This window comes from Esox lucius, chromosome 22 (genome assembly GCF_011004845.1).
Source record: "Esox lucius isolate fEsoLuc1 chromosome 22, fEsoLuc1.pri, whole genome shotgun sequence".
NCBI classification, from domain to species: domain Eukaryota; kingdom Metazoa; phylum Chordata; class Actinopteri; order Esociformes; family Esocidae; genus Esox; species Esox lucius.
In genome coordinates this window covers 18761194-18788143 of record NC_047590.1, presented here as the reverse complement: position 1 = coordinate 18788143, position 26950 = coordinate 18761194, and the positions used below count along the sequence as shown (strand labels likewise).

General features: G+C 44.9%; 2 protein-coding genes across 6 annotated transcripts; one reads left to right on the top strand and one right to left on the bottom strand.

The window, feature by feature from the left end:
- Window positions 1–20: 20 nt before the first annotated feature.
- On the bottom strand, window positions 21–5242 carry hsf2bp (heat shock transcription factor 2 binding protein). Of its 3 annotated transcripts, none has more exons than XM_029116778.2 (8): window positions 5140–5242; window positions 4432–4570; window positions 4145–4248; window positions 3801–3971; window positions 3120–3264; window positions 2799–2916; window positions 1417–1520; window positions 21–867 (listed from the first exon to the last, which is right to left on the bottom strand). In XM_029116778.2, exons 1-8 carry the CDS (start codon window positions 5188–5190, stop codon window positions 587–589), a joined length of 1113 nt encoding a protein of 370 aa, XP_028972611.2. In that variant the 5' UTR covers window positions 5191–5242; the 3' UTR covers window positions 21–586. The 3 variants fall into 3 exon arrangements, with proteins under 3 accessions (XP_028972611.2, XP_010903471.2, XP_028972612.2); XM_010905169.3 differs by having other exon boundaries at window positions 3801–3950; XM_029116779.2 differs by lacking the exon at window positions 5140–5242 and adding an exon at window positions 4996–5129.
- A 1805-nt stretch (window positions 5243–7047) lies between these two features.
- LOC105031008 (trafficking protein particle complex subunit 10) lies at window positions 7048–25873 on the top strand. Of its 3 annotated transcripts, none has more exons than XM_010905173.5 (23): window positions 7049–7252; window positions 8091–8172; window positions 8284–8419; window positions 8612–8808; window positions 8942–9137; window positions 9220–9331; window positions 10964–11211; window positions 11305–11451; window positions 11758–11872; window positions 12305–12381; window positions 12663–12754; window positions 12947–13087; window positions 13441–13553; window positions 14293–14843; window positions 14994–15135; window positions 16495–16653; window positions 16836–17065; window positions 18758–18858; window positions 19083–19209; window positions 19298–19468; window positions 20277–20457; window positions 20921–21115; window positions 23477–25873. In XM_010905173.5, exons 1-23 carry the CDS (start codon window positions 7192–7194, stop codon window positions 23731–23733), a joined length of 3831 nt encoding a protein of 1276 aa, XP_010903475.2. In that variant the 5' UTR covers window positions 7049–7191; the 3' UTR covers window positions 23734–25873. The 3 variants fall into 3 exon arrangements, with proteins under 3 accessions (XP_010903476.2, XP_010903475.2, XP_010903474.2); XM_010905172.5 differs by having other exon boundaries at window positions 16495–16674; XM_010905174.4 differs by lacking the exon at window positions 23477–25873 and having other exon boundaries at window positions 7048–7252; window positions 16495–16674; window positions 20249–20457; window positions 20921–21033.
- Window positions 25874–26950: the final 1077 nt, after the last annotated feature.

Below are 26950 nucleotides of genomic sequence, written 5' to 3'. Positions count from 1 at the left end.
GACAGTAAAATGATGTTTATTTGGAAATGTTTTAGATGAACATTTACTGGAAAACTGATATAACATGACACTCAAAATAGCCAGGCAAACTATTTTCTATTTAGGTCTTTAAACTGGTAGAAACAGATACACATAACTAGCCAACAATTGCTAAATATGGTAAACAGACTACTTTTCTAGAACATATGGCAGGTGAAGGTAATGCTTGGACTATATAAGCAGTTATATTGACATATGCATTTTGTAGTGCTTATGGATGCACTATGTATGGGTTATGACCTTATGTACTGTCATATTGGACAACAAAATCTGATGTGGTGGGATAGGAACCAACTTAACTACCTCCCAAGCCCCAAGGGATAAGTGAGAAAGGGACACACTTGCTGTTGGAATTTCAGCGCAGTACCCGTAACTAGCTCCCATGACAGTTATACATAATCTCTTCAACTGGGAAAATGTTTGGGACAAGCTTTCAGAGTTCAAAATGCCCCTCCCAAAAATCTAAATAATAAAAGAGCTCTCCTCAGAGAAACATTCACTCTACATTGGGAGAGCATCATTACCAAGACAGTGTGAAGGGCAGCAGCTAGCGCTGTGTGTTTGACTTTGGGCTGAGTGTATTTTTTACTTGGTCAAAGGTGGTGCCGATGGGATCCAGGCAGGAGGCACGGAGGGAGCCCAGGTCCTCCAGTGTTTCCCGGGCAGTCTGCCTCAGGGCGGGGTGGCGGCTGGAGGTGGCCAGCATGCGGATGCGCTCCAAGGGGAGGAGGGTGTCATCAAGCAGCGGTACCAGGGCCACCGCCCCCTCATCCAGGAGCAGTGACTGGAGCAGGCGCAGGGCATGGAGGCACACCTCATTGTCCCCGTCTCCAGGGGAGGGGAGAGGGTGATGAGATGACAGGAGTGGGCAGAGGGAGGAAGGGGAGAGAGGGAAAGAGAGAGACAGAGGGAAAGAGAGAGACAGAGGGAAAGAGAGAGACAGAGGGAAAGAGAGAGACAGAGGGAAAGAGAGAGACAGAGGGAAAGAGAGAGACAGAGGGAAAGAGAGAGACAGAGGGAAAGAGAGAGACAGAGGGAAAGAGAGACAGAGGGAAAGAGAGACAGAGGGAAAGAGCTGTTCTTAATCCTCCTGACTGACCATAACACGTGAGCCTTGCGGTACTGATCTAATTTAAACACCTGGGTGCCAACCCTTTGACCTCTGAACTCAAGCTCTTGTTGACACGAAAATCACTTGACTCCTGGAAGATTAGACCCATTGTGGGACATAAGAGATCCGAATCAACGTAAATGTATGAATGCACCCACAAAACATTTATACAGATATATAAAACGTTAAACACACAATTCGAACAAAACACAACCTACCAACACACAGACCACCACAACAGAAAAGTCCCTGCCCCAACTTCTTACCTGCCAAAAGGGTCCAGATAAGTGAAGGTAGTCCTGGAAACTCGCTGATATATTTCAGTCCCTTTACATTGATACTAACATTATACAGAGCCATCAGCATCAAGCTGTAACACAGAAGAACTACAATGACCATCGATTCCCCTGCTAAGAAACTACAATAACCAGCCATTCCACTGCTGAGAAACTACAATTAACACAACTATTTCTTTTTTAAGAGTAGACACACACTCTCCTTGCATATTGTTACTGTTTTTCCAAGGCTTTTATTGACAGTTGAAATCATAGGGAGACAGGAGAAGAGGAGACAGTGATGAAGGGCACAGATGGGTATAGACTCTGTGCACCAGCGTAGTGAGGAACTTCCTGTCTAGAAATCTGCATTGCAGTTTCCGGTTTACTTACTAATACTCATCCGCATTAGTAAACACCTAAACTCACAACAAGATGAGTGATGCTGTTGTACGGAAAAAAAAGAAATATAACGTACATCATTTTAATCAGGAGAATGTCCTCTTTTTAATAGAATATGGCTTGCGCCATTCAATGACTTCAAACGCTAGACTAGAAATAGTAAGAAAAGGCGATTTTTTATATACTTCCATGTAACGCAGGTTTAAGCGCAATTAATACCATATAGGACCAGATGTTTAATTCCTATGCCAGTTGTTCTTTTTCAGTTTCGTTGTGAAATGAGGTTACAGTAGTAAAAGAGGAGACCTGTTTTGGTGCTTTTTTGAGGCTATGGAATTTTAAGCTTCATTTAGGTTGAAGAGGCTGAACGAAGGTTCGTTTCAATTCACTTGCTATAGGGACGCGCTAGCGTTCCAGCTCAGCCAGCGTTCCAGCTCAGCCAGCGTTCTTTTGCCGTTTTTGAGGCTAGGGTGAATTTTTATGCGTTCTATTTTCCTGCCTAATACTACACTAAAAAGGAACACGTCTCTAACTAGCTTACACCACAGTAAACTACTTACCTTCGTAGCTGTGCAGATAACTCGATACGTAGAGTTTGAATCCCTTGTTCCGCTTGCTTGTTGGAGCAGGGGACCAGGCATCAACAATTTGATGGACATCACTAATGCTTATTTTAGGCAGGTCTTGGAGACATCTACTAAAAACTGAAATTTTGGGCGACGCGGGTGATCGCCTTAAGTAAACCGGAAAATGACATGCCGACATCTGGCTAAAGCGGAAGTTCGTCCATATGCTTGTGTACAGAGCCTATAGAACCCTGGGTCTCAGACGGGGAGCCGATTATGTGTTTAGAGCCAGGAGTGTTACCGCAGTATCATACATTTGAGTGTGTGTGTGTGTTCTGGATTTACTGACACAGCTGCTGGGAAGAATGTGTGTGAGTGTATATGTGTGTCATTAAAAGGCCTTACACTTTGAGTTTGGGGCAGACTCCGGGCTTCAGGAGCTCCAGCAGTTGAATCAGGGTGTCAAGGAGGACATGGGCGGAGCCGGACAGGTAATCCCGCCCACACGTCACAGCGGCCACGTCTGAGTGGACAATCGCACAGAACAGAGGTCATTGATTGGACATCTAAAGGTCTCAAAGCTGAGTAAACCTAAGTAGGCTTATCACATTGTCTACAACACAGTATAGACTAGTATGATTTAGGGAGGCATTTTCTTATCACATAATTAGAAATGGTGGTTATGAAATACTTTTATAAGAGCATGCCATGATGGCTCCCACTTACTGGTCACAACTCCGGCCAGTGCCAGGACAAACTGCTGCTCATGGGAGTTGGAGTCTTGCTGCTCGGCCCTGGCCTCCCCGTCTAAAGACTTGACATAGCTCTCCAGTATCTGGCCTGCCATGCTCAGGAAGGACTGAAGGTTACCCTACAACGGGATTAATGAGGCCAAGTCAGCAGTGGGCAAGAAGGGGTTGAAGCCGATTCAATTCTGTAGGTCTGAGTGAAACATTTCAAAGTGATAAAGACACAACAGTTAAAATTCTACCAGGCCTATCAAAGGGCCATCCTAGCCAATCATTTTAGATATCATTGGGTCGAGGCCACTGGTGACAATGAGCCAGTGACAATGAGCCAGGGTGCAAGCTGTCCTTACAGGAGTCCCCCCCCAGGATGAAAAATGACGAGGCGGTATATACGCACGTAAAGCCGATCATGGCCTAGATTAACCTCACAGCCAGCACCCGACTGTGAAAACCACACAGAAAAACATGCTATCAAATAAAAATAAAATATATATATTACAGACACCAAGCACAGGCCCCCCCACCCACCGCGGGCCCTGGTGCAGCCACACCCCCTGCCCCCCCCCCGATCGCTACGCCAGTGGTCCAGGCCTGAAGGCTCATTCTGGTCAGGACTCCTGGGGGAGTGATTGGTACACTAATGGTTGCTGCCGCTCACTTCGACCAGGATGTCTCTGACAGCCTCCTCTTTGCCGGAGGCGCTCCACAGCAGGGTGCAGGAGGCCGCCCCGAGCTCCGTGCAGAACTCAGCCTGCTGCTGCAGGCGCTCCCGACTCTCCCAGAGCTGCTCTCTCAGAAACAGCTTCTCCTGAGGACACCATGAGTGAGACTGACATTGAAAGTGTCATGTAAACCAGCTGCCGTCTCACTTGGGTGGGGTTTATTAAGGCATGACTGGATATGCTCTGACACACAATGATTCAATGAAAGAGGTTTCTCTGTCTATAGCCTAACCACACTATAAGCTAATCTCCCATTCTCTTGTGCCTCATCTTCTGTCACCTCTCTCTCTTTCTGACACTCGCTCTGTGCTGCGTCCAGGCGAGAGCGGAGGTGCAGGCACTCCATTTTCAGCTGTTCCTGCTCTTGACCAATGCGTTCCTTCACTAAATACACATGGGACACATGAACACACAGGATTTCCCTGTTTAGGCTATTGCACAACGCTAACATTCACGTAATTCATCATCTGCCTTCATGTATGACAAAAACTGGTAAAGAGTTGTATCCAATCATTTGGCTTGTGACTAATTGCTCCCCAATGATTGCCTATATGAAAAGCTCCTTACTTTTCTCAGCAGAACGGGCTTTCTGCAGCATTTCAATTAGATCTCTGTTCATTACTTTGGGTAAGAAGTCACGGAGCTGCATGACCTCTGTGGACAATCTCTCCAAGTCCCTTTTCCGGACTTTGACGAAGCTATCATTCTGGAACAAATTCAATAGCCACTGAAAGTCATTTGCAGTAAAATATTTTGTTACAACTTTGGGTTTACTTGGTTTTTGCATGGCTTTTGACATGTTTGAAAATATGTTTGGATGATATGTGTAGGACTGTGCAATCTCTGTAATCGTGTACATTTATTACTGTATACAGTAGATCCCGACAAGAAACCATGTCCGCAAGAACATCTGTATTTGTTTAGAAATTCTGACATCTAGTGGACAAGTAATGAAATTGCTATGTCAATTTCAGGAAAATTACAGCACTTGCAAGCAATTCGAACAAAAACAAGCTTGTCCGTGAGCGGACAAAAAGTAGCATATTTGTAGGTACTAGTCTGGAAAATCTAGCTGAAAGAAACTCTTCAACTATATCTGCTGAGAAAGGTGTTACAAAACTTGGTACAAACCTCGTGTGAGGACACTTATTTGAGTCTTGTTTTTGCTAGCTAGTTCGTTGGCTTTGTTAGCCAATAATATGCCGCAAAGCTACTCGGTTGCGCAAACTATTATTATTATTCATGTTTTACATACTGTTAAAGTATCAAATCTACCTTTTCTTTCTTGCACAAGGCCACCACTTTTGTTTCGGTTGCTTGAGCCATTTTACATTTCTCAGAGATTTGGTTTACGGAGCTAGTAGTTCATAGATGCATACACAGCAGGATAGGAAAAAAGAATTGTGAATATAGGGCTCACGGCACAAGCTCCGCCCACTCGATGGTTCGGTAAATTAAATGGTAATTTATCACTCTGACAATTCGTAAGAAAATCTGGTTAACAGCTTGTATATGTAGAATAGGCTCACACATCGCTATGGTGAACCATTCTTGCAAAAATGAATGGATAGTTTTTAGGCATGTATGGGAAACATTAAAGATTACAAAATAGTACTCTACAAAAGTCTTAGGCACCTGAAAGTCGAACTAAAGCAATTTATTTGGCTAGTAAGTGTTAATTTGTATTTTTAATTTTAATAAATGATTCACCATATAGATTGGGAAGGCCAGCAATACCTTGCAAACAACCGGAATTGAGATTGAAGGTGCCCAACCTACCACAAGGAGTCGTCGTGGTGCAATTTCGTCGAGACAAGGAGTCGTCGAGAGAATTTCCGCAGATTTATGCGGGACGCCTAGGCTCTGTTGATATGCCATGACTAGAATCCTGAATTCTGGCATCAAAAATGCAGCTGTCCTGCGGAGCAGTGACTGAAACCTCTGCGTAAATTTTAAAGTGATGGCTAATCTTAAATCTTAATCTTTATTTATGATTCACCACTGAGATATTTTGGACACATTCAAATGATGATATATATAATATATCGGAATATATTATAATATATATTATACATATATAAATATAAAATACATTCAACTGTGTCCATGGTATATTACATATATATATATATATATATATATATATCATCATTTGAATGTGTCCAAAATATCTCAGTGGTGAATCATAAATAAAGATTAAGATTTAAGATTAGCCATCACTTAAAATGTACGCAGTGGTTTCAGTCACTGCTTCGCAGGACAGATCAACATGTTAGTGTTGTCATTGTTTATACAACTTTTTCTTTATTATGTTAAAATGTCTCTTATGCCTATGTCACATGTGGAACTGTCATTATAATGTGTGCAAATATCACATTCATTTGTGCTCTACATACATGAATCATTGCAAAGTTGTTTCCTGTTTCAGTAACATCTTTGGTCACATTGGCATGAGTCAATCTATCATTATCCTAACCTGCCTAACCAGCTTAGTTTAAATACTAAAAGTCAGAAAGCAGCAATGCAAACAGACTGTTCAAGATCCTCTCACTTCTCTCAACACCTGTTTTGAGACACACTCCATCTATGAAGTATACTGGCTTGCAAACTAGTCATTAACTTCTATATCCACAAAGTCACAATTCCTGATGCACCTAGATGTTTGAATCTTGAACATGGCATTCTGGATGTCAAACAGGGCTATCTTTTCTCATTACACTGGAGCAACTCATATGTAGGCATCTAAACAATCATGGTTGTTGGCTGAGGAATGTCTTCACCTCCCGCATGTGACCGGGTATTAGCCAAGCCTACACAGCCTACATTGTCACTTCCCTGTTGAGTAAGCAGTGTGATAAGCAGAATGGCCCTGTGAAATGTGCATCGTAGGACACATCTTAATGTTGAACTTCCCTGTACTGGAGGGGGATATAAACGGGAAAATTTAAAAATAAATATACATCTATTTTCTTATTCTTACCATTTCAAATGAAACTTTAACTTGAACCACACTGCTACATGCTAACTAACATCCTAAACTGAAATGAATACCAAAAATGTTTGTTTCCCATCTTAGTGATTATGAATTCTGACTGTGGGGTGTGGAATCGGACTTGGTGGCTGTGGAATCAGTTAGCTGTTATACAGAACGTAGTGGCAACCGTGAAAGTGGCATCTACACACCGGTAGTCGTCATCGTGTCAAGGAGATACAGGAAATGAATAGGAAACAGGGCCCTAATTCGATGTAAGCAGACATTTACAGTGTAACAACACCAGTGATATTGTTCACGTTTAAATGGAGGACTAATGTTGACTCTCGGAATCCATGGAGGCCCATGAAGAAAAGCCAATAATCTACACTATGGAAAACAAGCCGATAGTGACATGTAAGTTAACCTTTGAGTTGTCTAGCTAACGTTTGCTAGCTAGTAGTGTTAGCAATATAGCTTGCTTGGCTAGCTAGTTAGGTTGTTGTGCCCTGTGAATCTGAGTGACACCTCAACCAATGCATTGCAGTGGCCGCTGCAGCGATTTTCTCTAACCGGCAAGCAAGCATGCTGTGTGTTCAGTTTTTATGGATTCTTTCAGAAGTGCAGACGTCCTACATTGTCAGTTCTGTAGGACATATGTGTCTTAGTACTGTAGTGATGGCTAAAGTGCTTGGTGTAACATGTAAGTTTGGTGATAAGCTTTAAGGCTATAGTCAGTACAGTAGCTACCCTGATAGCCAACAAAATAGCCTACCGGCACATCGACATTCTTTTGCGAATATAATTTAAACTGCCGTCTCGTTTTACAAACCTAGTCAATCAAATAATGTATAGATCGTATAAAACACGTAGATCGTATAAAAACAGCGCAATGTTCACTGTACAAGTTTGAGCAGAGGACAGTCAATCTATCACTGACAAGTTCTAGACATGGGAATTTTTTTAAAGAAACCTCTTCTATTGCTAGCTAGGTAACTGTTGTAGTTATGTCGAATCTCCCAAAAAAATTAAATCTGTTCTGTTCTTGCTGTTGGTTGAGCAGACTGTTTATGTTCTGCTAGTGTTTGGGGTGATATACTAAGGTGACTAGTCAGACCTAAAATTAGATGAGACAAATGTTTCACAGATCTCATGCAACATTTATGACAGAATGAGATGCCAATTGGAAGCACACACATTTAATTACTTCTCTTCTTTCGCTTTCTTACTACTCGTCCTCTGCTTTAACAAACAGGTGCTGGCGACCAGAGCCTGTTCACTTCCCTTTACACCTCTCTGGCACAGCAGCTACCAAAGGAGCCAATGGAGTGGAGGAGGTAAGCTGTTGGGATACCTAGATGTTGACACTATCAGATATGTATGTTTCTGGTAAAGTGATGCTGACTGCTTTAAGTTCCCTAATTCTCATACCAATCCCTCCTCTAAAGGTCCTATGGGCGTGCACCAAAGATGATTCACCTCGAGGCCAATTTTGTTCAGTTCAAAGAGGAGCTGCTTCCCAAGGATGGAAACAAAGCCTTGCTCACCTTCCCCTTTCTGCATATATATTGGACAGACTGTTGTGTGAGTAGCCAACCTGAGTTTATATTTGGTTTAGTCTAAGCCTACCCAACAAATGGGTGTCATTTCTGGTGTGAAACTGTATCATTCATTCAACACTGAATCACTGAAATACTAAACCAATAGCTGCAGCTGGGTGTTTTTGTGTTACTCTTACATTTTGTCTGTCTGTCTGTGTGTGTGTGTGTGTCTCAGGACACGGAGGTGTACAAGGCATCAGTGAAAGAGGACATGCAGCGATGGCAGAACATCCTGCGGCTGCACAGCTCTGTGGACTGGCTCATCGTGGTGGTGGAGAGCGACGCCAAGAAGAAGAACAAGACCAACATCCTGCCGCGCACCTCCATCGTGGACAAGATCCGCAACGACTTCTGCAACAAGCAGAGCGACAGGTCGGGGATGGCGATGCTCTTATGCATTTTGCTGCATGTTTTCTTCCTTCCTGTTACACCACCTGTTTGCACCCCCAACCCCCCCTTCCATCAACTCCCTCAGGATTATTTTCCGGTCTTCTCCCCAATGCAGGTGTGTGGTACTGTCGGACCCACTGAAGGAGTCTTCGCGGTCCCAGGAGTCGTGGAGCTCCTTCCTGACCAAGCTCCGCACCCTGCTGTTGATGTCCTTCACGAAGAACCTGGGCCGCTTCGAGGACGACATGCGCACGCTCCGCGAGAAGCGCACCGAGCCCGGCTGGAGCTTCTGCGACTACTTCATGGTTCAGGTGGGGCCCTCCCGGCACCAGTCAGTTGTCCTCGCCCGTCTCTTGGGTTTGTGTCCATCCTGAATGGCTGTGTATTTCGCAGGAGGAGTTGGCCTTTGTTTTTGAGATGCTGCAGCAGTTTGAGGACGCCCTGGTCCAGTACGACGAGCTGGACGCTCTCTTCACTCAATATGTCCTCAACTTCGGGGCAGGAGGTACCGTGGCCTATTTTTACATATAAACACCACAATTTCAACGATTGTGTCAAGTTTTACTTGAAATCGGTCAATGCTCCCTAACAGTGTTGTACACAAATGTTCCTTTTGAGAGAAATATGCTTTTTGTGCATATGTTTTTGGGTTCTTTCATTACAGCTCGTTTAACATGGGACCAACTTTTTGCATGTTACCTATATACTTTTGTCCAGTATACTTCATTGGACAGAAATATGGGGATGGTTGGAGGAGTCTTTTCTGAAAGAGCAGTGGGTCATGATTTGAAATCATGCTGCAGCTGTACATGTCCACCAGAGTCAGCCGCTTTGATCGCTGGATGAACATGGGCTACGGACAATACAATTTAAGATTATTGTTCAGCCATTTACCTTATTAACCATGGGCAACATGGGCCAGGGTGGCTTACACAGATTTACAGTACGTGTACGCAGCACCATGTAAAACATGGCTTCACTAGAATTTAACCATTCAACTTTATTTTCGGTCAGCCTTATGGCAAAATGTAATGCTACAGGAAATTTACTTTGAATTGCATTTTTTCCCCTCACAATTTTCAAGAGGCTTCCATTGAAAATGTTTCTTCCCTGGGCCTAAGATGTTTCGTTCAGCCATGCTCTTCTGAGGTCATTATAGAACAATGCTTATTGCACTCGGGCTGCGGGATTAATTTGCAATCACAAAAGCGGTCCCCAGCCAAACATGTTTGGGAACCCCAGTCTTTGTGTCTGTACTGTCTCTTCCATGTCAGTTGTCCCTGTCTATGTGCGTCTTTTGCGTCCATGCCTGTTTTTAGAATGACCCTATTTAGATGACTGGCCGATTGTTTGGGCAACTCCTTTCAATAGAAACACACAGACCATCGTGTAAACCACATGCTCCTTCTATCTTTTTGCAGCAGGGCCCAGAGGTAGTTTTGTGTGCGGTGGGAGTTTGGCCAACAAATGCTCACAAAATTGACATTAAAACCTGACGTTTGTCCACAGTTGAATAGGTAAAGTGGTAGTAAATGATGGTGCACTGAGCACATCAGTGGGCTTAGAACAGCACCAACCCAGTTGGCTTTATAATGACACAGGGTAAAGAACACAGTTTTGTCTGTCTGTTGCGTCTTTCTGCAACTTTTTTGGTTTGTCTGTCTGTTGCGTCTCTCTTTGTCTGTTGCGTCTCTCTTTGTCTGCCGCGTCTCTCTCTGTCTGCCGCGTCTCTCTCTGTCTGCCGCGTCTCTCTCTGTCTGCCGCGTCTCTCTCTGTCTGCCGCGTCTCTCTCTCGGTCTGCCGCGTCTCTCTCTCGGTCTGCCGCGTCTCTCTCTCGGTCTGCCGCGTCTCTCTCTCGGTCTGCCGCGTCTCTCTCTCGGTCTGCCGCGTCTCTCTCTCGGTCTGCCGCGTCTCTCTCTCGGTCTGCCGCGTCTCTCTCTCGGTCTGCCGCGTCTCTCTCTCGGTCTGCCGCGTCTCTCTCTCGGCCTGCCGCGTCTCTCTCTCGGCCTGCCGCGTCTCTCTCGGCCTGCCGCGTCTCTCTCGGCCTGCCGCGTCTCTCTCGGCCTGCCGCGTCTCTCTCTGTCTGTGCTGGTGTGCGTTGGGCGTTGCGTCAATTTAATTTGTTTGGGCCTTTCAGACGGAGCCAACTGGCTGGGCTCGTTCTGTGCCCCAGTCCGCAGCTGGAACGGGCTGCTCTTGCGGCGGCCCATCGACATGGAGAAGCGCGAGCTAATCCAGCGCGGCGAGGCCAGCCTGCTGGACCTCCGCAGCTACCTGTTCTCTCGCCAGTGCACGTTGCTTATATTCCTCCAGAGGCCCTGGGAGGTCACCCTGCGAGCACTGGAACTCCTGCACAACTGCGTCCAGGAGCTGCGCCTGCTGGAGGTAAGGAGCTGTTCGGAGATTTCTCCAACCCCGCGGTTGGGCCGAGCGGAACCACTGACCGGCGAAATCAACTTCCGCCCCACGTGTGCGTAGGTGTCCGTGGTGCCGGGGGCGTTGGACTGCTGGGTGTTCCTCAGCTGTTTGGAGGTCCTGCACCGGATCGAGGGCTGCTGCGACCGTTCCCAGCTAGAGGCCAACTGCTCCCATACTGTCGGCCTGTGGACCTACGCCACAGAGAAGGTACGCTACGTAGCGAAGCCTCCCTGGTCCTGTCACGCATCGCGGCCCGCACACCGTGGGGACATCTACCATTCCCAAGTCTCAAGGGGCCAGTTTCCTAAGAACATTGGAGAATAATTGCTACTTAGTCCAAAACCGAGTTAATATAATCAGGGAATCTCACCCAAGGACATTTTTCCCGGACAAGAAACTCTTGACGACATCACTCTTTCTGGCGATGGTCCGTAGCCGAGCGGCCCATTTCCAGTTTGTCACCACGGTGTCGGTTCTGCGATGTGATTCATGCGTTGTTGTTGTTGTTCCCAGCTCAAGTCTCTGGGTTACCTGTGCGGCCTGGTGGCAGAGAACGGGCCCACCTCAGAGGACCTGAACCGCACTGTGGACCTGTTGGCTGGCCTGGGGACCGAGAGACCAGAAACAGGTATTACGCACACACTATGACTATACTTGTGAGGAGGTCAACTCGGGCATGGTTGAGACACGTTCGGTCACCGTACGACGACCTTTTTACTTTATTACACATCAAGTGTTAGAGCATGCCGATTGCAATGTCAGGATGTTGGGTTGGTTTTCCCGGGGCCACCACGTACATAATAGGTACGCCTGCATGTCTTCAAGTTGCTTTGTTGAATGGAGGTAATTGTCCGTGGTTGTGTTATATGCCGTGTCAACATTACCCTGTCCCAGCCAAGCCGTCCGGATTAAACTCGCTTGTAGAACAGGAGGGCTATTAACATCAACACAAAGATATCATTGAAAGGCCTAGATGTTTTTAGCGTCAAGGAATGAGCTCACATGGTCTTTAGTGACTCTGACTTTCGACTTCAAGTGACGCTGCTGGGTTTTCTTTCAGTTAACAGCATGCAAAGCCCTTACAAGAAACTCAAGGAGGCCTTATCGTCCGTGGAGGCGTTTGAAAAACACTATCTGGTAAGTGCCCTGTCAGTTTGTTGGATGGGGATGTGTCCTTCCACTTAAACTTGGGATGTGTCCTTGATAACAGCCTTGTTTCTTGTGTCTGTCTGTCTTTCTCTAGACTGAGTACTTTAGATTGTACCAGGTTTGAAGGCACTGTGTCAGAAAGCCAGCCTAGCGAAAACATTTTAATTGCTTTTATGGTGCCCTAATGAATCCCCTCTCCCTCTGTCCCTCTGATAACCCTCTGTCTTCTCCCTCCCTCTCACTACACCCCTCCCCTCCTCCCTGTTTAGGAACTATCTCATGCTGCTGTGGAGATGTACAGAGCCATTGGCAGGATGCGCTCTGCCCGGCTTGTTGGGAAGAGTCTGGCCGAGTTTTACATGTAAGCATTTCTTTATTCCTCTAGCTACACTTCCTGTTTCCTGTCTTTGTCTCTCTTTCTTTGTGTTTCTCCCTATCTCTCCCATTTATCCAGCAAGGCAAAGATGTAGATGACTTCTAAAGACGACGGTTGCTTAACAGAAATTAAGAAATTGAAATGAAGCTAAACCTAGAAAAACCACTTTGTGTTCAGGAGGAAAGGTGACCCGGAGAGAGCCGAGGGCTTCCTGGAGGAGTCTCTGAGGTTGTACGTAGCGGAGGGGTGGAGCCTGCAGGTGACACACACCAGGAAACAGATGGCCGAGTGTCAGAAGCTCCTGCGACAGACGGACGAGTATCCTCCACACAGCCCCTTCCCACCGGCCGCCTAGCAACACGGCCCCGTTCATTACTGCCCACTTTAGCGAAACGTTTTGCAACAGGAAGCGTTTGTCACTGGATAGGTTCAGGTGGTCCATCCTGGTTTTCATCAGCACCACTGTTTCACCACTATCCAAACTTTGACGAATTCCTTCTCTAGTACAGTTGTTATGTGATATTCTCTCATCGTGAATTTGAATGCACACACTGTGAGTCTCTTCGGATAGCATTACTGGAATGTGAAATGGATAAGCTCTTCCACAGTTCCGTTGCAATATCCTGGTGGCTGTATCTATCGGTATAGCTTTCCTTGACTCACTTTGCCAGCTACCTGCAGACCAGTGCCCTGCTGGCGGGCGATGCCAACCTGAACCAGGAGGAGAGGACGCACTTCTGCCAGGAGATCCTTTCCTTCGCTAGCCAGCCCCCGGGACCATCCGGTAATGACACACAAAACCAACGCATGACTGGTTCATTGTAGGTTGTTCTCATTAACGCATGTAAGCTTTCAGAATAAACCCCCAAATCCTCAAGGAACCTAAACACTTGGTCGTCTAAACACAGGCGACACAACTAGTAAGCCTAATTTCTTGTTGTTGGCCTTTAGCTGCCCTACAGGTTTATAAATCTGAGCTAAATATAACAGGCTTGTCAGCTTTATACTGCCAGGAAAGCAAACCTTACCTAAGTTCAGGCTGTCAGTGGTAGGTGAACTGTCCTTCCAAAGAAGATCACAATCTAATATTAATACACGGAAAGCTATCTGTTGAAATTCACCACACTGGTCAAAATGAGGTTAGCCAAAACGCAGCAACAGCAGGTGATTACACAAAAAAACCCGGGTTTTTGCTTATCCCTCTAGCCAGCAAACAGATCAGGTCTTTTCATATTATGCAAAACCGAAGGAACTGCAGTGTAGATCATAGAGCTCTCTTTTTGGGGAAACAAATGTCAACAGCCCCAGTAGATACAATGGAAACATTTGTTCCGGGTCTGTTTACGCTTTTGCCTAATTCATATTCATCGTTGAGCCAAACGTGCCTGAAACTCTAATAAGGTGTCAAAACAGTCTGGCGACCGGGCTAGACTGACGTAACCCTTGACTCTAGTGTTGCTACGTCATCCTGTGTCGACTACGCCGTTTGTTTTAACCCCCTCTCCTCCCTTTCCTCTTCGCAGACCAGACTGTGGCTCTGAGCATGGCGGCGTTCGCCCAGCTGCGCCAGCTTCAGTTCAGCCCACCTGGTGCCGTGGTGCACGTGGGCGCCGCTCTGCAGCTGGAGCTGCGCGTCCGCTGCCTGATGCCGGTGGCCGTGCACGTGGGGCAGCTGGCCGCCACCCTGCACTTCAGCCTGGAGCAGGGCGGGGCGAGGGGCCGGGCGGGCAGCTCCCAGAGGAGGCCGGGCCAGGGGCCACAAGGCCAGGGGGACGGGGTGGTGCTGTTCCCGCAGGGGAGCCCCCTTTCCGGGGCCGGCTGCTCGCTCACCCCGGCCCTGGAGCTCTACGAGATGCAGGACCGCAGCCCGTCCGATAGCTCGCTCAACTCGGCGGGGGTGGTGTGCAAGAATGTGCACCTGCTGCTGCGACGCCACGACAGCAACGCCTCGCTGGACACCCCCACCGCTGGGGTGCTCCCAGCGGCGGTCGCCGTGGACGACGGGGCCCAGATGCTGAGGGCTCGCGACGTGACCCTTCAGCCCGGCGACAACAGCATCCTGTTCACAGCTCCGGTACGGAACGTGTTAGATTTTGTCGGCGTCCAACCCATGGATGCTTTTCAATCAGTCAAACCCTTTCTTTCTTCTTTAGCTAAACAAAATGGTGAATGCTGCCGATTTGAGGTTGCTTTCTCACTCTACTCTCTGTCTCTTTCTCTGTAGACGGGAGAGCCTGGATCGTACACGTTGCGTCAGTTGTGCGGCAGCGTGGGGAGGGTCCAGTTTGTTCAGTCTCACATCTACCCTGTGGTGCAGTACGAAGTCTACTCCCAGGAGCCCCAGCTGACCATTGAGCCTCTCTCAGGTCTGTCGGTTTGCGTTCGTTATCTTTTTTTATTTGTATTGTTTTTATTGTGTTTCTTTATACACATGATGCACAAGGCAAACCGCACAATAAACCTTTTACTGTCAGGTTTCTGCTTATACAATGCTGGAACAATAAATAGAACATTATTTCATTGATTGAAATAGTAAGCCGCATTTCCACCAAAAGTACCTGGAATTTATAGTCCCAAGTACTAGTTTTCATGGAACTAAAAGGTTCTTTCCGCCCATCGTTGTGTGTGTTTCCACAGCGGTCTGAAGACCTACGAAGATTAGGCACATGAGTCCACTGTTCTGTTCTCACCCTCTGACGTATGCTCTCACCCTCTGACGTATGCTCTCACCCTCTGACGTATGCTCTCACCCTCTGACGTATGCTCTCACCCTCTGACGTATGCTCTCACCCTCTGACGTATGCTCTCACCCTCTGACGTATGCTCTCACCCTCTGACGTATGCTCTCACCCTCTGACGTATGCTCTCACCCTCTGACGTATGCTCTCACCCTCTGACGTATGCTCTCACTAAATAATGAATAATAATACATAAATAATAAAGACGGACATCTTTATTTATGCAACACTGCAACATCACAGTAACCATGGAGGAGATTCAAGTTGAGTTTCTGTTAAATCGTGATTTATTGGTTGGCAAATGTGGTCTTTGAGTCAGCGGTGGAAACAATTGATAGTTTAAATGTATGCATATGTTCAACCTAACATATGGATTTACTACTAACAAAAACACGCTTGAAACAATATCCTAACAACATTAGTTGGGTGAATGACATTACCATGCAACAGATCATGCGCCCCAGAATATGTGTAAATATAGCTTGGACATTAATTCCTGACCAAGGTAGCAACTTTTATGGTTACCACAAAATAATGCCTATATTAAATGTCTCCTGATTTTATTCTAAAACTGTAATGAAAACCTTTGTACGATTACTCAGTGCAATCAACCCGTGGGCTGCGTCTCCTCCACGTTTGCCTCCACTCCAATCTCCAAATGTTCAGCACTGCAAGCCCCACCCCACATAGTTTCTGTACTTTGCGAAAGTACTACCCCCCCCCCAAGCACTGACTTTTTTTGGGAGTAAAATAAAGTCCCCGGAACTTAATTTAGACCCTGGTTCCTGCAGTGGAAACGCAGTGAGTTCCTCCAGAGGTTCCTAGTTCCTGGGTAAAGGTCCTGAGGTGGAAACGCAGCTATAACTGTAGTTGATAATATTAACTGTCTGACTCTGTCCCACAGCGGCCCGGGTTTGCCTGGGTCAGCCTTGTGTTTTTCCAAATGTGTGTGTTGTGTAATTGTGGGTATCTCCATTCGCCCTCCAGACAACCTGTTGGCAGGGATCCCCCAGAGGGTGAAGTTCACCATAGCCACTGGCCACTACAGCATCAAGAAGGGCGACGCTTTGCAGCTCAGCAACACAGACTCCATGCCCATCCTCCATTCCAGCCGCTGCTCTGCCACCATCCTGTCCAGCACCGGAGGTCAGCTTCCATCCCCTCATGGTCAGAGAGTTTAAAGGGACGATTCCGGCAAAATGAACTTAGTCACTTTAAAATAAGTGACTGGATGTCAGAATATTTTTGGTCTACTAGCCATGTATGAATGTTTCACATCAACTTTTTTGCTGTTCTCTCTCTCTCTCTGCCTCTCGTTTTCTCCCTAGAGCACATGGGGGAGAGGGCTCTGTCCATCCAGTCTTCTGAGAAGGTGACCAGCATTTCACTACCCCCCACTCCTCCCTACCACACCCTGGAGTTCCAGCTGGAGGTGCTCTGCCACATCCCCCCCGCGCCCCTCAAGCTCGACAGTGAACGTCTCACCAACGGCGAAGTCCGCCACCGGTCCAAGAGCCGGAGCCACGCCGACAGTGCCATGATCCACATTGACCAAAAGGTTAGGAGATCGTTTGCCCCCCCCACACTAGAACCTACACTTCACTCACATTGAAATAACCTTGACCTCCAAAATGTCTATCAGTAGCCGTTTCTGATTCGCTGTCCTTGCAGCTATAGGGGCGGAAAAGACAGTTGTCGGTTTCATGGATTTGACAGGTGGGTGTGTACTTTCCAAGACACACCCACATTAAACCACACCTCCAAGACATGTCATGTTCTGTTTTTTGTTTTTTTATTATTAGTATGCTGTAAAACAGCACCAAATCAGTGGGTGTAGTTGGTCTATTAATAAAATGTATAAATAAACCTTCTTCTAAACGAGGACTCATTTAGATCTGGGATAATAGTACGATTAATGATCAGTTAGAACCGAGTTGGTTCTTGAAGTGGCTTTTTCTTTTTAATGCTTTTTTGGCTTTGTCTTGACGGTCAAAAGCAATCCAGTGCTCAATACAGGCCAGTTAATCTGTGAAGTTGTGTAGCAGTTATTTTCTTTTGTTCGTACTTGCTGTGTTAATTCACTGCCAGGCTAGTAAGTGTGTTTGGCCCTTCCTTGGCTGCTTTCAATTGGTGTGAGCATTTTTTTTTTTCAAGTGGCAGCTTGAAGCAGCATTTTGTCTAGCGGCAGTTACTTCTCCTACAACTTAGACTGTCCCTGAAACAGCCAAGAGTCTGCTGAGTTGTTTTGCAGTTAAGACTGTTGCAGAAACAGACACTTCTGAGTTGTTCTGCAGAGTTAAGACAAAGACCATGTTCTGCTGAGTTATTCGAGGAAGGTGAGAGAGGAAGATACCCAGCAGTCAAAACTCTTCTCTGCCCTGGTATGTCAATGGTGGAACCAGCTTGGAAGCTAGGATAACAGAGTCTCTACCTATTTTCAAAAAACGTGAAAACTCACCTTTTCATATACTACTAAAATAGTTAAACTGCCCACCACCTGTCTGTTTTCTTCAGTGTTTTTATGGTCTTTTCAGCAGTGACTATTGCCAATAACGAATTCAGTGATTAGAATAAACGTACTACTAAACTGTGTGGTTGTTTCACCTAGCTCTTTTAAAATGTACATATTTACTGTAAGTCGCTCTGGATGAGTGGAAAGTCAGTGTTGCAGGGGTTCAGCGTTCTGAACGGCTGCCTTCGGGGGCCGATGTACTGCTGCGACTCGGGTTCGAGTCCAACCTAGTGCTCTTTCAGCAAAAATAATCGACCCTGTTTTTCACCACTATCATAACTTGCCTGAAAACATATATATATATATATATATATATATATATATATATATATATATATATATATATATATATATATATATATATATATATATTATATATATATATATATATATATATATATATATATATATATATATATATATATATATATATATATATATATATATATATATATATATATATATATATATATATATATATATATATATATATATATATATATATATATATATATATATATATATATATATAAATAAATAAACCAGCCGTACTCAGGACCTCGTTGGGTAAGATTTGAATGCCTGTGTTATAGCATAGCGTTAATACCTGCTCTGCCTTCGCTGATTAGGGTAATGTTAATTAGGCAACAAATGGAAAAACTGTGTAATAGGCAGGGACTGCCTGGATTTGTCCAGTTAGCATAATTTAAAAAGATATGCATTTTTTTTTCTACACAGGTCTCTATCGACTGTCCTTGGTCCATATACTCTACGCTCATATCCCTGACGTTTTACGTCCCTTTCAAAGCCAAACACACACTACTCTCTGCAGGAAGAAGGTAGGAAACACTTTTAACCAGACCTGAATTAACTTGGGGAAGAATGTCAGGAAAGCAATGCAGTATTTGCAATGGATAGTAGGCAGATTTGTGTTCACGATTTAAAATAGTGTCATCAAAAGACCCAGCATTGCCCTCACTGCTCAGTCATTTAGTCGGGAATCTAGTAGAGAGCCAATGGTTTTGTTGACAATCTAAATGGGAATTCCTGGATGGCTGCACAGGAAGTACATCCAGGTGTGTCTCCAGAATGTGTCCGACAGCAACTTCCACTTGGCCGACCCGGTTCTCGTAGAGCGCCAGCCTACAACTACTGTGGAGCTGCTATCACTTAACGCTAAAAGACAACAGGTGAGTAGTTGACCAAACACACACACATACGATCATACTCTCTACGTCTCTCTCACACACACTTACCGGTTACGGTCCTCTTCCTTAGCTGGTGTGCAGCCAGCAGTCTTTGTTCTGCCTGTGGGAGATGCGTTGGGCCAAAGACCTGCCACCGTGCCTGCAGTGTGAGTTCTCCGCCAGCTTCGTACCCATCTCAGCCTTGGACCCGCCCGCCGCGTTCAAAACCTACCGATACGAGTTCCAGCTGGACCGGGTGTCTGTAAGTATACTGAAAAACTGCCACACGGAAGAATGCAAACAGGGTTGGGTTCAGAAGGATAAAGGCATCTCCCCATTGCAAATAGTTTTGAACTGTTTTCCGCCACTTGCCTTAACTTACACAACCATTGCTTAATGTTGTTGATCAGCTAATGTCATGAAATCACTGATTTTCGTTGTTTTTCGGTCTACTGATTTTGCTACTTTTGTAATTTTTAGGAGCCTTACTGTATGCATAGCTCTATTTGATTTGATGTTTACATGAACGTTACCAAACATCCAATGAGACGTAAGCAAGTGATCCATTCTAAAATGTTTCTTCCTGGTAACTAAAAGCAGACACTTTGTGTTTCAGATGACTATTGGTCTCTAATTAGAAGGTGATAATGAATAGAATGGAAGTGTTCAGTACATCCGGTACTGAAATAACCTACCGAGTACACTATATGAGAAACAACCAACCAGGTGTTGTATGTCTGTACCCAGGAGAGTCCATACCTTCATCCAGGACCGGATGTGTCTGTTTTGTTGGGCCTGTCCAAGCAGATTATAACTTTCAAATGGCAAAGAAAGATAAATGGAAACGAATCACCTTGCCTTAATGAATTACTAACACAAACAAAACCAACCACAGCTAGCTGAAAGATTTCCAGCCGTGTCTTTATAGGCTGCACCTGTGTACCATAAGGAGGCTTTGGGCCCCAGTGACTGGGTTGTGGTTGCCTGTTGCTGAAGTGCATCCTGGGATATGGAGTCTTAACTACATACTATATTTCACCAGGACTCACTGTGCTCATCCCCCTTCCCAGACGCTTTACAGTGTGAAGGCCGAGATCTGCCCGGCGTCCGGCGACAAGCATTGTCGCACCGGCACCCTCTGTGGCCTGGAGGTGTCCATCACACGGCAGGCAGAGCCCAGCGAGACCGAAGGGGAAGAGGAAGAGTCTACAGAAATAGAAGGACTGAAGACCACCAAGCTCATGTATGAAGGTAGGACATGGAAATGGGTGTGTATGTTTTTCGAGTTTTTGTATGGACTTAAAATCCCAGCAAGGACAGGGAAACAAGGGGACAAAAACCTTGTCTGGACATTTGTCCTAAAAAGGGCATAGGGGTTAGGTTTAGGGTGAACATTATAATGTTGGGTTAAGGGTTACATTACGTTTACTGTTAAAAAGTTATTCAAGTTATTTGCCCTGTGGTGATCCAGTGGTATAGTGTCTGACTCCAGTGTACATCTACTGCGGCTTGTTTAAATCCGAACTACTGCTCAAACTCGTCTGCTACTTTCCTGTCTAGCAGAAAATGCCAAGAAAATATGTAAAAACAGGTTAAAATAGGATTTAGAATTGTAGTAATGTTTCGGGTTCTCACAGTCATAGTAACATTTGAAGTGTGGGTGTGTGTGTACATACTGGTCATTGACCTCAACCATGGTGTGTTGTTTCTGCAGTGGTGGATAACAGTAGTAACTGGGCGGTGTGTGGTAAGAGCTCAGGGGTAGTGTCTATGCCCGTGGCTCCCAGCGCCACACACAGGGTTCAGATGGAGGTCATGCCCCTGTTCGCCGGGCACCTGCCCTTCCCCAACATCAAAGTGTTCAAGTACCTGCCCCACAGTGCCGCCCAGGTCATTCAGCCTGACACAGGTATGTAACCTGCAGACCCAGTACGTTGCACAAACTGGCAGTTGGCTTGGCTCCCATTCAGTCAAAAGTGCGGTCAAAAAGCAGATTTTCAAACGTGATATTTCCTTTAAAGTAGAAGTAATGAAAATGATCAGTCATCTATGTGTGCGTTAATATCTTTACAGTTAAAAAGACAGTTCAAGAGACAAGGACCAAAAGAGCCTGTGGAAAATGTGTTATTTAAATATACACCGATCAGCCATAACATTATGACCACTGACAGGTGACGTGAATAAAGCTGGTAGTCTTGTTATCATGGCACCTGTCAGTGGGTGGGATATATTAGGCAGCAAGTGAACATTCTGGCCTCAAAGTTAATGTGTTAGAAGCAGGAAAAATGGGCAAGCGTAAGGATTGATTTAAGTGGATAAGTGAATTTGCAATGAGGCATTTTACTGTATCTACTTCCCCTGGGAAGGAACTCGTGGATACCATTATGTACAATGCAGTTGGAAAGTAGTCACTTTTTCTGTAGATGTTTTGTCCTCTACCGTCTACGCAAAATATCCCATAATGACCAAGCAAAAACAGGTTTTTATTTCCTTAAATAACAACAGAAAAATGCACATTTATCTAAGTATTCAAATCCATTACTCAGCCCTTTCTTCAGCAATTACAGCCTCCAGTCTGGATATGAAGCTCCAGACTTGGCTTGGGGATTTTCACACATTCTTATCTGCTGATCATCTCAAGCTCTGACAAGTTGTATGAGGAACATCACTGCACGTTCATTTTCAGGTCTCTCCAGAGATGTGGAATCAGGTTCACAGTCTTTCCCGAAGCCACTCCTGCGTTGTCTTGGCTGTGTGTTTAGTGTAATTTTCCAGTTGGAAGGTGAACCTTCATCCTAGTGTGATGTTTACATGTCCTGATGTTTACATGTCCTGAGCTATCTGGAGCAGGTTTTATCAAAGTCTGTCTGTACTTTGCTCTGTTCATCTTTTCCTTGATCCTGCCTAGTCTCCCAGTCCCTGCCACTGAAAATGATCCCCACAGCAATGTGCTGCCACAACCATGCTTCACTGTAGGGATGCACAATTTGGGTAAAATATTGAATAGACATTTTTTGACTGATATTGCAACTACAGTTATAATTTGCGATTTTCAAACATTACATACAGCTCTGGATTTTTTTTAAATTAAGAGACCACTGCAAATTCCTCACTCAAATTTTTTGAAAAGGAAAGAAAAAGGTGCAGTGGTCTCTTAATTTTTTCTGGAGCTTCATCCCATATTATGTATCTTTGTAAGTGTAAAGATTCACTCCACACGTGTCAGTTTCCAGTCACAGAGCAAATGTGGATTTATTGGAAACCAAGGCAGGGGAAAAGGCAGAACCTCACAGTAAGCACTGATATTGAAGGCAAAACTTTTTTAATGACCATGCTATTGTTTATGTGGGACAATATCTTGGTGCCACTGCTAGCTTGAAGCAGACTGACATAGAAAAACCATCAAGTGTTTAAACAAAATTAGTCAAGGTATTCAATTAATCTTCAAAAATACCTATCGCCCCTGCAAGAACAACTATTACGGACATATGATGCATGCCTGTTGCTTCGCGTGAAGGGCATATTCACTTTTTTTGGGAGTTGATAATTGATCATTTGATTAATCGTGGAGCCCTATTTCACCGTAAGAATTGTTTTGGCCAGGAGATGAGTGGCCTGGTTTCCTCCAGATCTGATGCTTGGAATTCAGGTTGAATCTTGGTTTCAAGGTCCAATCAATTGAATTTATCACAGGTGGGGTTCAATCAAGTTGTAAAAAAATATTGAGGATAAGCAATGGAAAGAGGAAGGACCTGACCTCAGTTTTTAGTCTTCAAGTGTCTGAAAAAATTTCTGTTTTTAATATTTGCAATTAATCTTGGCATTTTTTGCTTAGTTATTATGGGGTAGTATGTGTAGATTCAGGAAGAATCCATGTAATCTATTTTAGAAAACTGCTGTAACATAACAAAATGTGGAAAAAATGAAGGGGTCTGAACACTTTACAAATGCACTATATCTTCATCAAATATTAAGGAAGTTGGCAGTAGACGGCAAATTAGCTTAGCACAAAGACAGAAAGTCTACAAGAACAGCTAGCGCTTTCCATAGTTTTGCGTAGATTATAGCAACATCTGGCGAACTGCACACAGATTAATAAAACTGATACAAGTCAATATGACCCTGGGGAAGCTGATAAATGGTTAACAAAAATGGTAGGTATTTTTTTTCATCTTCCTCGACCCTTTGCATGCAGTTCTAGTTGTTAGCTGGTTAGCATATTCACACCTCTTTAAGACTCCCATTGATTTCTCTCTATTGTCTTCCACAGATAGTTGCTTAGAAAATGACAACCTTTCCCTTCTGGACAAAGGTCTGGATGACCAAGGCGACACGGCCAGCATCCGTAGCCGAGGCAGTGTTCACTCGGTGGGCAGCGGGGAGCAGCAGCGGGAGCAACAGAGAGGTCTGCCCATGCCCCGCCTGGAGCCCTTCAGTCCGGGGCAGGTGTTCAACTGGACCCAGGGGCGGCAGGTTCTGGTGTTGCCCGCCACCGACGACCACGTAATGGAGGTTAACGTCACATGACCCCTGTGGGCCAACCCCTCTGTCCCTCCGCTGCCGAGCCCGCACCACGATTGGAACCTGGACCCTGACCTCTGTGGTTTAGGCCCTAACTGTGGTTCTGGGAACGGGAGGTTGCCCGGCTGCAGGGAACTGACTCTGGATCTTCTCTCAGGACTCATTGTTGGCTGACCCGCGGCCCCCGCGCCTGCCTGCAGAACGCACAAGCAGTCGTGCTTGAGAGCCTGAGAAATCCATCTCCTGTATTTCTTTTGCCTCGATCTATTTCAGTCTTCACTGATTCTCATCTGACCCCCCCACCGCCCTACCCTCCCCACCAACCCGCTCAGACCAATGGGTGAAGCTGTAAACCCAGCTCTTACGTCGGTTCTTGGTCTATAGACACACAGTCAACCACTTACAGCTGTTTAGAGAACCCAACTAATTTGAACCGGCCCTACGACTCATATCTGCTAGCTGGTGTTTTGGACAAGAATGTATGGTTGTGGTTGTGTTGATTCATGTGTGTGTCTGTCTGCGCATGCCATGACAGGTTTATAAAAGATGGCGGAAAGTGAGTTCAGTTGTGTGCGTGTGTGTGGATGTTTCTTGGTAGCCGTATCCTCTTTTCTTTGCTCCGGCCATGGCGCCATCCTCTGGCCACTTCAATACGTACATATTATTCAAGAGGAATTACTGTACTGTGTCAAGGCTGAACCAAAAAACTTGTCTCCAGGGATACTTAACCATTTTTTTCTCAGACCATGTGTGAGAGGCATTTAACCCCAGTATCTAGCAACTACGGTTTCAGTTCTGAAGGAGGATATAATGTATTTTGCCTTATTTAATTTTATTCACTGAAATGGACTCATTCAAGTGTCAGGGAGACCTGGAGGAAATCAAAGTGAGATGAAATGGCTTATTTTCAGATACTTTTTTTCGGGGGGGGGAGTTGCCGTCTGTTTGAAGTGTTTTACAGTTGCTGTCACAACTATCATGTGTTTTGCGGTCAGACGTCATGTGGTTTGCTTCAGAGATAGGCAACTCCAGTCCCCGCAGGGCCCGCTGCAGTGGCACCCTTAACCCATATCCCTGGCAAACACGGCTAATTTAAATTAATGGCAGTGTAAACTAAAGATTACGTTCTTTATTGGACACTGGTGTATTAGCTGAGGCTGGCAGGAAAGTGTAACACTAATTAAACCCCCTGAAGGCTGGAGTTGGCCAATCCCTGGTCTTCAGAAATGCTGAGCCGGTACATCCTTGCGTTCGGGAAAGAAACAACAAGGTGTCCGAGCTCTTTTGTTTCACTGACGTTCACTGTTGCTACGGCGACAAGTGTCAGGACCAGCAAGTCGCCCCCCCCCCCCCCCCCCCCCGTTGATAACATGGAACATTGAGGCTTGTGTAAATGCAAAGTTTGTTCGTTGACCTCTATTTTTGTACTGTTTTCCTGCCGGGCCTGTTTCTGGCTGTTGGTCCGAGCCTGTAAGCTGAGTGGTTGGTATCTACCGGAGGCCTATGAGGGCTTTGGGCCTGAGGCCTAAGCACACCTTATAGCGCACCCACCCAGCCATAATCCTGTCCGATATCCCTCCACTCCTAGCAGAATCCCACCGAGCAAGTGTTCACGTCCAGGACCAAAAGCAAAAGGCGTTCCCTCTCCGTCTGACTGGGTTAATGAGAGAGCCGCTCCTACTCAGAATCCATGTACAAAAGGGACATGTAAGCAACACCGGCCTGTCTTTGGGACGCGACGGTGTAGTCTGGTGTTCCGGTAACTTATTAACTAGTTGCGGGGAGAAAAACATGTATGAAAGAAGAAACATGAAGACTAGTCGTTATCTGTGCTTCTCATGTACACATCTTTTGTGTCCAACTCTGTATTTATGTTCTTTTTCTTTTTTTTTTTAAGTAATATTATTTAACGGCAAAAGGCTGGAAGGGACGGTAGCATCAGTCACTCTCACAGGAACAAATAATGACCTTGGAATCTGCCCAGTGATTAGTTTTTTCTTTCAAGGGTCATGGGTCACTCAAATCAGATTTTCATATTTGTATGTAAATTATTCCATTGGAACTCAGCACCACGGATTGTATTAATTATTTAAACGTAAATAATATGGATGCATTATACAGTTAAATAAATATACCTATGTTTTAATGTGTCTCCTCACTTCTGTTCTGTTTACTGAAGTGTCTTTATTAAGAAAAAAGGCACAGAATACTGTATTAAAAATGTATGCACTCAACTCTGCATAACAGCATCTGCAAAATTACTTAAATGTTAAGGAATTTTGTTTCCTTATTACAACAACCACATAAAATTTTGTCAAACTCATAATTGTTGCATATAGGCTAATATGTCAATATGTAACATTTCAGTAAGCGGATTAATGTTATTCATTTACAAAGACTGCAGAACACTATTTTCCCAAACAATTTCCAATTTAGAGCTATGAGGTCAGCCACATGTGGATAATTTTGTTCCTTACAAGATACAAATTCAGAGCCCTCTTGATGTACATAACATTTGCTGAAAAGAGGAATGGAGAATGGGGAAGGTTAGTAGCAGATATCAAATGTTTCACTAGCTGTTGTGTAATTTGGACTGATTTTCGTAAGGGAAGCATCTAAATTCGGTCCTTAGACGAAAGCTTCGGATAACTGCTCATACTGAATTCAAAGTGTTTCAACATTTCCATGTTGAAGTCAGATGCTACAAAAGCTCTCCAACAACATGTGCCCTGAATACTGAACACATTTCATCATGTAGTTTTAGGAATACACATTTTGCATTTCAAAACCAGTGTGTTGTGTTTCCTTGGTGTACGGAACACATTTACGTCATACAGCAGGAGCTTTAATTCTGTGACTCTATGAAAGTATTTTTTTATGGCTCATGCAATATGGTGTTATCTCCTTCAAACACAACCACAGCATGAATTTCACTGATCTGGATGTAATTGGGTGGTGGATGATGATCAGCTGAAGACTCTTGTATTCTTGGTCAGCTGAAGACTCTTGGTGCTGGTCATAAAATTAGAATATCATCAAAAAGTTGATTTATTTCAGTAATTCCATTCAAAAAGTGAAACTTGTATAAAGTACACATTCATTCCACACAGACTGATATATTTCAAGTGTTTATTTCTTTATCAACTGACAACTAATGAAAACCCCAAATTCAGTATCTCAGAAAATTTGAATATTGTGAAAAGGTTCAATATTGAAGACACCT

Coding starts and splice junctions, on each gene's coding strand:
- hsf2bp (XM_029116778.2), bottom strand. CDS start 5,190: ATGGCTCAAGCAACCGAAACAAAAGTGGTGGCCTTGTGCAAGAAAGAA. Junction 3,972..4,144: donor AGTGTCAGAAAGAGAGAGAG/GTGACAGAAGAT, acceptor TTTCAATGTCAG/TCTCACTCATGGTGTCCTCA. Junction 3,265..3,800: donor TCAGAGACATCCTGGTCGAA/GTGAGCGGCAGC, acceptor ATCCCGTTGTAG/GGTAACCTTCAGTCCTTCCT.
- LOC105031008 (XM_010905172.5), top strand. CDS start 7,192: ATGGAGGCCCATGAAGAAAAGCCAATAATCTACACTATGGAAAACAAG. Junction 11,873..12,304: donor GACCGAGAGACCAGAAACAG/GTATTACGCACA, acceptor GTTTTCTTTCAG/TTAACAGCATGCAAAGCCCT. Junction 14,844..14,993: donor GCATCCTGTTCACAGCTCCG/GTACGGAACGTG, acceptor CTTTCTCTGTAG/ACGGGAGAGCCTGGATCGTA.